General features: G+C 39.3%; 1 protein-coding gene across 1 annotated transcript; it reads right to left on the minus strand.

Moving 5' to 3' along the window:
• Positions 1-8858: 8858 nt before the first annotated feature.
• Positions 8859-11210, minus strand: LOC110701679 (transcription factor PCF1-like). The gene has a single exon (XM_021879296.1). It carries the CDS (start codon positions 10495-10497, stop codon positions 9832-9834), a length of 666 nt encoding a protein of 221 aa, XP_021734988.1. The 5' UTR covers positions 10498-11210; the 3' UTR covers positions 8859-9831.
• Positions 11211-11444: the final 234 nt, after the last annotated feature.

Below are 11444 nucleotides of genomic sequence, written 5' to 3' on the forward strand. Positions count from 1 at the left end.
ATACGGTTATTGCTGGACAGGCTGTCCCCCTTAGAGGTAACGTTTATTTATAGAGTCTACATTTTATTATTTGCACATATTATATTCATGTTATTAAATTTTATATGTTGTAATTGTACAGGTGAACTGGATGCCTTTCGGCCCGAACCCTAGTGTTAGGGTACCCAGGACCCTGTACACGGGACTCATTCAGTATCGTGACATCGTCGAGGCGTACATGCCCCAGCGTTGTCTTCGCCAGCTTGGATTTGTCCAAGTTGTCCCTCCTCCCCCGGCGTGCCCGATGAAGGCGGTCCGACCTGCATCGTCGAGGGAGTACGTCGTGGAATGGCCGGATATCATGACCGGGACGTGTGACCAGTTTCCGATGGTGGCCCGCTTATGGACAGCGAAGTTGCAGCGGCCGCCCTCTGGGGTTACTCCCATGTGTGACCATTACTACATGGAATGGTTCAACCGGTATTCGCACCCGAGGTTGATCGTTGATCTCGACCACAGCGATGATGATTATGTGCCACCGCCTACTGCCACGGAAGCGGTATGTCTTTTATTATATTTATCGTTGTCTTTTAATTAAGTTTTATTTGTTGTTATTGTATTTCATCTTCTGTTTTTTGTTGTATGCAGTGGATGGGAAAGATAATGCAAGACGTTCAGAAACTCTCTCTTGAGAAGGACAGCATGAGTGCAACAGGGAGAGTTGTTGTTGATAGTCTGGAACAGACCCTTGCGCAGTGGGAGTCGTCGTCGAGGAGGGATTATTGATGGTTTATTGTATTTTATTTATAGAGCATTATGTTGGACATTATGTTGTAAAATTGTAACATTTTAGATTGTTCTTTTAGCTTCCAACTTAAACATATTATCAGTGCTGTTTTTAAATTTTGATATAACCGTTCGTGGATCCGCGCAACTTACCCATGCAACATATAGAATGCAGTAAGCAATACAATATAAAATATTAATGTTCTCATTAAAAGAGCAACGTACAAATAAGATTACAAATAAAGAATGTAAACAAGAAAAACTAAAATGCAGCTAGGGTGTTCCATTCGTGGATCCGGTCATTATATAGCGCATCCCAACCCTCTACGCTCGCTGTGCGAATGTTGTACCACCGAGGTATAATCGGTGGCACCGGAAAATCGGTTGACATGTCTAGTCGGATGAAATATCTGTATGACGACCCAAGAAACGCAATAGCTAGCTCTCTGACCGGTGTGGTGACAGTCTCACGCGACCGCCAAGGGAGAACCGTGGTACAAGGATAATAAGCTTGACTATGCACTCCCAGGCCGAAATGCATGACTGCGCATTTGTAAATGTTTGCAACGGCAAACAGATCTAGGGGCGCGTCAAAATAATGATTTTCGCCGCAAGGTCCACCTCCCCACCGGATACGCCGGAGAGCGCCATCCAAGTCATCCTGGTACACATGACGATAAACATTTCGGTTAGAGGCAATTTCGCTGTACATCAACTCACGCACCAAACCGTAGTTGTCTTCGCCCATTTGAAAAACATCAGCCACGACCCGGAATCCGCAGTTACCATCTCCGATTACATCATTACCCTTCCAAGTACGACATGATGATCGCAGGTATCCTTTCCTTGTACGGAAACTGATCAACATCGTTTCTTCCTATTCACCAAATAATTAATTATAGACAGTTAAGAAGACAGGAGTAACACTTTAAAACTATGTGCAATAAAAACAACCAAAACGTACCAGTTCTCAGGGGCATATTCACAGACGATGAAGATTGACTACGACTAGATGACGATGTCCGACCACGAGAACGACCACGACCAAGACCACGGATATACTCAAACGCACTCCTGTTCCGCCGTTGTCGACCTCGAGGACGGTCAACTCCTTCGGGTTCCTCATAATCTAAGTTAGACGGGTGGAACATGTCATGAACCACATGAGTAGCGTCACGAATAATAGAAGGATGGCTGGAGGACACTCGGTCGTACATCGAACGGAACTGCTCCAACTCTTCCTGTTCACGGTCGGCCGTTTGATTGTCTGCATGCTCACCAATAACAAGCGTCCTCCAGAATGAATGGACCTGATCAACATGTAACGACGCCCTTTCTTCTGTAATAACGCGATGAATGGTGCATGCGCAAGGTAATCCATGAGTTACTGAAATAGTACACCCACACCGAGTATACACTTCTTCAGCCAAGTCCCTCACCCTGTTCAGCTCAGTGAGAATCAACCCCAAGCAGTAGTGCGACACACGACCATGGAGAATCTTAAATATAAAATGGCTATACATCGTACCATGTCGTCGTCTGGAGTCCTCTAGAGAGTTCCTGATGTCGTTCTTCTGAGTTTCAATTGACTTGTTCAGTCTAGCGAACAGTGTATCCAAAGCAGCGGTCGATGAATCAATCCAGTCCTTGGTAGCTCTATGAGCGCTCTCAACTCTACATGTTGTAGTGTTCCCAAAATGAAGTACCTGGTTTGTCCAATATTTGACAAACTTTTCCCTGTGAGGGACCCATTGATGCATCACATAGTCCACCAGTGCCGGACACCACTGGTACGAATCCCTGAAGTTAGCCAATGCTCGCTCATACGCTTCCTCTGTGGTAGCCTGTAGGATCTTCCGCCACTTACCATTCACCAATCTCTCTGCCATTTCCAAATTCTTCTTGAAAAGGTTGTAGGCTTTCACTTTCACGCAGTTGTTGATGTGCCATGTGCACAATAAGTGGTTCGATTCGGGAAACAGCTCTGCTATGGGGGCAAAGAGACCTCCCTCACAGTCGCTGACGATGGCTGCTGGATGAACATTAGGCCCGATGTAGTTTCTCAGCTTCTCCAAAACCCAATAATAACTTGGAGCCGTCTCATCCCTGATGATTGCATGACCAATCAGAAAGTTCTGGTTCGTTGGAGCCATCCCAACCATCTCAACCAGAGGGAACTTGTACTTGTTTGTCTTGTACGTTGAGTCGATCAAAATCACAAATGGCCAAGACTTGATCATATCAGCACAATCAGGATGCACAAGGAAAAGATGAGTCACCTCCGCTGTATCTTCATCAGAATCAAACCAGAACAGGTAACCACGTGATTGTGCCTGGTGTAGCAGCTGCTGTATAGGGTTCCTTCCCTCTGACCGTTCAAACCTGAGTTGCTGTCTGACGTTGTAGATGTGTCTTCGGTTTGGATGGTCTTCTGGAAATTTCTCTAACACAGATGCTAATATTTTAGCAGGCTTCACTTGAGCATCACTCATTTCTTTCACAACTAGTTTCGCAGCAGGACTTAAGCCGCTCAGTTGTCGATGACCCTCTTCATATACTATCATCTCATGGTTGTGATACCCCCATTTAGAGTAACCTATCACTTCCCAACCGTCACGACTCCGTAGTTGTCGAACCTTTACTCTGAACTCACACCCACAACCTTTCCGCTTTGTGTCAAATCGAGTGGCTGTACGAAAATCTCTTTCTTCTCTTTTGCGATAACGGTCACATCTCAAAATGCGATCCATTCTACCATCCCGTTGAGATTTATGAGTTGCTACTACCAAGCAAAATCCAGCTGCAATTGCAACCTGTTTTGCCCAATCAATCGCCTGTTGAGCTTCTTCGAATGGACCATCATGTCCAAATATCTCACTGTAATCATTTTCGTCTCCACCATATTCCTGCATCAATTATATATTACAATAAATACATTTAACGGATAATACATTTAATTTCTATATTTCAACATAATTAACACAAAAAAAAACATAATTATATATAATCAAACTTAATTTTTATAAAAACCCAATTCGAATTTTCAAACTAAATTTAAAAATATACCATTTCGAATTTTCAAATTTAATTTTAAAAAAACCTATTTCGAATTTTCAAATTTAATTTACAAAAAACCCATTTCGAATTTTTTTAAAAAATCATTTTCGATTTTTTATTTTCACAAAAAAATTTAATAAAAAACAACAACAAAATCAAAAAGGAAAAAATAAAACTTAATTATTAAAGGTGGCGTCTGCCAGGGCTGCCACAGCCACTGGACTGGCGCCTGGCAGGGCCGCCTCACCCAGTGGAGTGGCGTCTGCCCAGGACGCCAGTCTGGTGGTCTGGGCGTCTGGGCTGGACGCCACTCTGGTGGTCTGGGCGTCTAGCCTGGACGCCACTCCGGTGGTTCTGGCGTCCGGCTTGGACGTCCAAGCTACGGTTTGGGCGTCCACCCTAGGCGCCGGAGCCACTACGACGGTAAACCGTGAATTTTAGCGGTGACTTACCTCGTTTTCCGTCGACGACGACGTACCTCCGGCGTCCCCCGCATCTCCGGCCTGCCATCCGGTCTCCCCCGGCGAGCCAGTACGGCTCCACATTTTTTACACCGAGATTATCTCAATTTTAGCAAAAGGGCATAATGGTCAAATCATAACATATTTGTGGGCTTTATATGGTAAATTGCGGGCGATGTTTAGCGTTTCACATTATTTTCCCATGGATGATGGAATGTATAATTTCTTTCGTGAGTAAGAACAGGATGCAAATAACCGAGGAACAAAATGATTTACATAAACTCAAATTATTCATCTTATCAATAATAATTGGAAAATTTGACATTTACTATAAGCGAAAGCACCTGTAGACACCTAAAAATGTCTCCCCAAAACCAAACCCGATGATGAACAACCTTTCACCGCCATTATTGGTCGGGTTGAGTATTTAATCTTAGAGTGCTTAAATCCATATTTCCATTTCATAAACCAACCCAATTCCTATCCCATTTCCCCAAACCATAACCGATTTTCCTCTTTTCATGCCTTTAAACCCAATATAATTCATTTCGTGTCCTTTTATAAAAACATTTAATCCAGTTTATTTTGGTCCATAATCTGGGTCTAATGATTTAATAATTCGATGGGGCTTGAAAAGAGCTTTCCAAAAATATATTATAAGCCCAAATCCGAGCTATAACGAACAAGTTATGACAAAAATATTAAACTGGCCCAAATCGAACCTAAGCCTACCTTACCTACGACCCAATGATCATGTGGAGGGTCCAAAAGATTTAATCCCATTCCTAAACCAATTAGGATTAATTGGAAGCTTTTATAAGTTTCTAAAAGATCTTAATTATCCTTTTTGAAAAGAAAATATTAAAGAGTTGGATATTGAATAAAACTTTTCTTTTTGAAATCCTAATTCTATTCGAATTGAAAGACGTTCAAAGATAGACAGATATTATTTTCTTGCCTCGTAGTTTTCATCCAAATCTTATATGGTTGGATAGCCCTTGAAACTATCTTTCCAATGATATATTATAATATCAATTCCGAGATACAACGGAAAAGATATGAATAAAATATCAAACTCTAACCAAAACTGACACCGTCTCACTATTTCAGCCATATCTTTATTATACAAAATATTTTAATCTGGTTCCAATTGGGTTAGAAAGTATACTGCAAGAGCTTTCCAACGATATCTTATTTATCTTATTCCGATTTCTGGATCAAAATGTATGATAAAAACAAAAACCGCAAAAACTGCTGTCTATCGAGTTTTATTCCGATTTAATTCGGATCTTATCTTGTTTTTTCGATCCTTTTTTTTCTCTATAAATAGAGGTCATATCACCCCTTTTTCAATCATCAACAAGCTTGATCATCAAATAATTCTCTATTTTTCTCTCCTCCATGCTCTAGCCTAAAACACTAGCCTACCCTTCTTCTTTTAAAATTCCTTCTTCAAGCACTCCAAGGAGTCCATACAATACCCGAAGTTCTGTACTTAAACCAAGGCGTGAAAGGTATAATTGACTGAGGGTTTGGACTAAATCAACTCTACCTTTATTTAATTTGATGTCTATTTGATTTATATTTTAATTGAAGTTACTAACAATTTATTCATGATGTAGCAATTTAAAGGAACGTGCGGAATGTGAGTAATTAATTAATTTAATTTCTCTTATTTTATTTTAATATTGCTAGTATCATGATTAGGGTTATTTTATATTTTATTTGACTAACGTTATTATTGTTAAATTTCTTCCAATATTAATGTTTATTCTATTATTTTTATGATCGCCATATTGCATGTTTAAAGGGAATATGTAATTGAAAATCACGCCTAATAAGATAATTTGGACAACCGGTTTAGGTTCCTTTTTATTCTTGTTGTTTAATCAAGTGATCACAAATATTTTAGAATTATATGTTGCATTAATATTAAACCAATTTAGCATAATAATAGTTTGGAGCGAATTGAATCTTTGTTTGCATGCCTTTGAAATCGCAAGAATCACTTTTCACTATAAGAATCGAGTAGAGGCCAATACGGGCGAATGTGACTCCATGACTCACTTCGTACCATCATCTCCGATCCTCCTTTCGTGGTTCCAAACCATATGGAATTAGTAATCTCATGGATTATGAGTGGGGTGTAACCTTCACGGGTCAATCATTGTTGCCTTCGTTGTCCCTTTATTCGTGGTTACCTTTTATGATCCGTGAATGGTTTACAAGTTCCTTAAAAACTTGTTGGCATCTCCCTACTTTCCTTTTCCCTAATCGTATTATGTCAATTCCCACTTCCTATGAGTGCCAAGCATATTCACACATGCTTTAACGTAGGTGCACTTCGAACAACGCCTACATCACCCTATGTCACATTTGCTACCCGTCTAAAAAATATTTTATTTTGCTACCACACAAATGCCTAAAATATATATTTCACTACCACATGACTTATGTCATTACTGTTTTCATTAGTTGGGTGTAGCCACCGTTCAACCACTTTGCAGCCACCCCTCCACTTCACTACCACCCATCTCCTCAACTGCCACCCCTCCCCCCCCTCCCGCCGACGCCGGTGCGACCCCACCACATCCCCCCTGTCGGCGCGACCCCACTCCCTCCTTTTCCCCCACCTACGTAGACAACCCTTCTCCCTTTTCCCGTTGTTGCTGCCCCGACCCTCACACCGTACCGAAAGCCACTCCCTTTCCTTTTCCCCCACCGAAAATCGCCCCCCTTTCCTTTTCCCCCACCGAAAATCGCCCCCCTTCCCTTTTCCCCACACCGAAATCAACCCCTTCCCATTCCCTTTCGGCCATCCCTGATTCTAAACCACCCTAAACGAATTTTAGGGTTTCACTTGTGGTGGTTTTGGGGTGGTGGTTTAGGGTTTGGGATGGACGAAAAGGGTAAGGGAAGGGGAGGGGGTCGATTTCGGTGGAGCAATTACGGGGAGGGGGTCGATTCTGGTGGAGAGAGGGAAAAAAGGTGGTTTTCGGTGGGGATCGGGGCAAGGGAAAAAGGTGGTTTCCGGTGAAGGTTGGATGTGTAGGTCTAGGGTGGGGGAAGGTGGGGTGGGTTCGCGCCGGCGCCGCTCGAAGCTCTGGGCGCTGGCCGCCGGCAGGGGGGAGGGGGAGGGGGTAGCTGGGTTACTTTGATTTTTTTTTTTTTTTTTTTTTTAATAAACTTAGTCGATTCCGTTAAGTGGTAGTGAAATTATAACTATGTGATTTTAGGTGGTAGTAAAATAAAATATTTTTTTAAACGGGTAGCAAATGTGACATAGGGTGCTTTCGCTGGTAGAAAATGTCAATTTAATTCTCAAAATATACCCACAAATCAAATTTTTAGGAATAAAATCAATCGAAATTTGGGAAAAGAAATATAGTAGATTGAAAGTTAATAGTGAAACATAACATCCTTGTCCATGGAAAATACGTCGAAAACAATGAAGTAAAAAAAAATCTGCAACCTATTCAGCAGCAACCAACAAAATTGCTGCAATAATGACGACGATAAAAGAGAATCAGAGGAATAATTGCAACCATAGCATAAATAGGAAATCAGAGATCAAGAAGTGGAAAATGAAGAGATAGAATTAGCCAATTATGTTTCGTAAGAAATGGGATTTGAAGTAGAAGGTGATACACTTATAGGAGTTGAGAATTGAATGAGTAAATTTTGGAGTCATGATTTTCTTCAAACAATGGTGAAATAAACAGGGGAGGAAGAATTGAAGAGAATTAGAGAAATAATTGCAATAACTTGCACGGTTACCCATGTCACCTCAGCCACCTCATTATGATTTATGTTAGCTAAACTCTTGTTTAACTCAACTTGGGTTAACAAATATAAATCATCACCGGAAACCATATGTTAAGTCCTTAATGGTAAAAAAGAAAAAAAAAAGCAATTAGTATTAGGTATTCTTGGAGTACCTAGTATTGTACTCCAGGCCCAGTCTAATAAATAGGCTGGAAACCCAACTTAAAAAAAAAAAAAAAAGCTCACGTACAATTTATTTCATAAAATAACAAGTTAACAAAACGAAATAACATAAAAATATAAAACAGAAGCATATTATTCAAGTTACTGAACATAATATTTATTGTTATTGAACATGTTATTTTAGAACTACTCAATGTTATTTCATATTTTATGACTTTAGAAACATATTTTTTATAACTAAAAATATCATTTTAGAACTAACTAATAAATGTTTTTTATTACATTATTTTAGAATTAATAAATGTTATTTTACAAAAAGAACCATGTTATTTTTATAACTTGGAATATTATTCCAATTCTTATAAAACATTATGTTATTTTATTAAAAGAAACATGTTATGTATATAACTTGCAAATTAATTGTTAAAACACATGTTATTTTTAATTGACATTTTGTTATTTAGATTACACTATATGTTATTTTTCAAAAAGAATCATCAAATTTGCAATTGCGCAAAATCGACCCGCCCACCCTAGCAGGTTAGCTGCCACTGTCGTCACCGGGGAGCTTTGGCAAGGGTTCTGCAAAGCTTGCCAAAGCCTTACTCAACAAGGATCGTACAACTTGCCATGGTTTGGGATGAAGCCAAGCTGATACAAATCGAACATCATCGGCGTAGATACACATCAAATTTTGCAAAATCATCTTCAATTTAGGAGTATAATTGATGAAAAGAGGAGAAAGAGTGATTGATTGGATTGAGAGAAAAATCTGAACAAAAAATTTGCAATTGGAAAAAAGAGGATTAAGTTCATTACGATTGAAAGAAAATAAAGGGAAACAGAGCATATCAGGAAGAAAAGGGAGCAAATCAGGAAGAAGGAGGGGATGCTAGAAGAAGAGCTGAAAGTGTTGTCTTTTTGAACCCGAAGTACCTTGCTCACGATACTCCGAGAGTAAGGAAGAAATTGCGGAAAACAAGGGAGAGGCCTTTAAAAGTCAAAAATTGTAAAAGTGAGGTCCTTATATTATACTTAATTAAAAAAAAAATACAAAAACAAAGCTAAGTACATGTATGTATGTACATTATTAATTTATTATTACTCGTATTTATTTTTCAATCCGATGTCTATTTCTTGGCCCACTTTACGCCTAATGCACATTTTAAATGGTTAGCTGAGCTCTTAAATTATCTTACTGCTATATCATCATCATCTACAAAACTTTAGTTGTTTAGTGTAAGTAGCAAGTACCCAAAATTCAAGTGTTCATCATAAATTAGTAAAATTACCCCAAAAACTTTGGTACCAAAATATGATTTTATACTTCCCCAAAAATTTACATCACATACCGCATTTCAAATGCCTTTAAAAAACCCCAATCCAACAAAAATAGGGCTTCACAGTTATATTTCACAGCACACGGATGAATACATCATCCCAGCACCCTCAACCCATTCCAAATGTTATAAAAAAAAAAAAAAAAAACCATATTTAATCTAAAATCTAATCTAATCCGATAAGCTAATTCATACCCTAACCCCCTAAAAATTACAAAATTAAACTCAAATTACATTACTTACTACTAATTAATCACCCCTTAATTCTCAACTTCTTGTTTAGCAATACCTTCCCCTTCCCCTTCCCCTTGCTCTTGCGCCTCATGCGCCTCATGCTGATACCTCATTTTCATCTCGCCGTCATCGGGCTGCAGCAACAACGCAGTAAACGACGGAATATGCCGATACCCAAACTCCAACCCCACCGTTTGCGACGGAAAATGCCATCCATTATCCATCGAAAGCGGCAAAGCAGCAATTGCATTCGTCGAAGATGATTTCGCCGGTGAACTAAAATCAGCCACAGCAGGAACAGTACCAGTACCAGTAGCAGCAATTATCGACGGCTCCGCTTGTCGGAGAAGCCACTCGATTGTCTGGCCGTCGGTACGGTGGCCGAGCTCGCGCGTTAGCTGGAAGATTCGCGCAGCGCAGAGCGGCGGCATGCGGACTCGCCGACCTCGGCCGTTAACTTTGGTGTGTCGGTCTTTGGTTGAGGAGTGTTTGCGACGGGTGACGGCGAGTTTTGCGGCGGTCGTAGAAGTGTTGTTGGTGGTTGATTTGGAGGAGCAAGAAGTAATTGACATCGGAGGAAAAGGGAGAGAGAAAGAAAGAGGTAAAGATTGTTGTTGTTGCGACTCTTGTGACGTGAATTGAGGTTGGTCGGAGTTTTGGAGGTTGTGAAGGATGGTTGTTTCGGAACTCATAGTGGTGGTTTCCGGTGGAGATGACGGCGGAGGAATCAGGGTTTTATGGAAAAAAAATTGGGGGATTTTGGCGACCCCACTAAAGATTAGGAGGAGAGAGAAAATTGAGTAAATTTTATAAATACTGATTAAAAGGTTTTTTTATATGGGCCCACATTTGAAAGTATTGGGTCCACTTGATTATATTATCTCATGTTTGTGTAATTTTGGATATGCATACCTTTCAAAGTTTCAAACAGCTGGGATGCAAATTCAGTAATTCACATTTTTTTTTCGTTATTGTTTATCAAAAGAAAGATAAAAGGGTACTTTATCTTTCATTTGAAAAACAATAACGAAAAAAAAAAATGTTATAAAGATGATTTTATAATTGAATAATTATTGGAAAGTTGACTATAACAGTATAACTGTAGGATCTTTGATTAGATTTGTAAGGTTTTGTTTTCACCTTAGATAATAGAGATTATTTCTACATTTTAAATTAAAGCTACTTTTTTTTTAAAAGACACTTTTTCAATTTCTAATTGCACCATAATTTCCTCAAAATCCAAAAAAAAAAAAAAAAAAAAAACCATGTTTAATACTCTGTTATAAAATTAGGAGAAATGTGAGAGAGATTTAGAGAGAATCAATTGGTATATTATTGTTCCATGCAATATGACTTTGTTATACAAAATCTATATACTCCCTCCCTTTTTAAATACTTGCTCCATTTCTTCATGCGCGAAGTTTTAGGATAAATTGGAGAAAGTAATAAAATATGGAGGTAGTGGGGTAGTTGAGAAAATAAAAAAATTGTAAAAAGCAAAATTAGTGGAAGAATAGGAGGAGAGAGAATTATGTTGGGTCCACCAAGTGTGAAAAATGAATTAAATATTGTAAAAAATTTCCAAAAAAGGAAATGGAGCAAGTATTTAAAAACGGACGAAAAAGGAAAGTGGAGCAAG

Source organism: Chenopodium quinoa, unplaced genomic scaffold, assembly GCF_001683475.1.
Source record: "Chenopodium quinoa cultivar QQ74 unplaced genomic scaffold, ASM168347v1, whole genome shotgun sequence".
Lineage (NCBI taxonomy): Eukaryota > Viridiplantae > Streptophyta > Magnoliopsida > Caryophyllales > Amaranthaceae > Chenopodium > Chenopodium quinoa.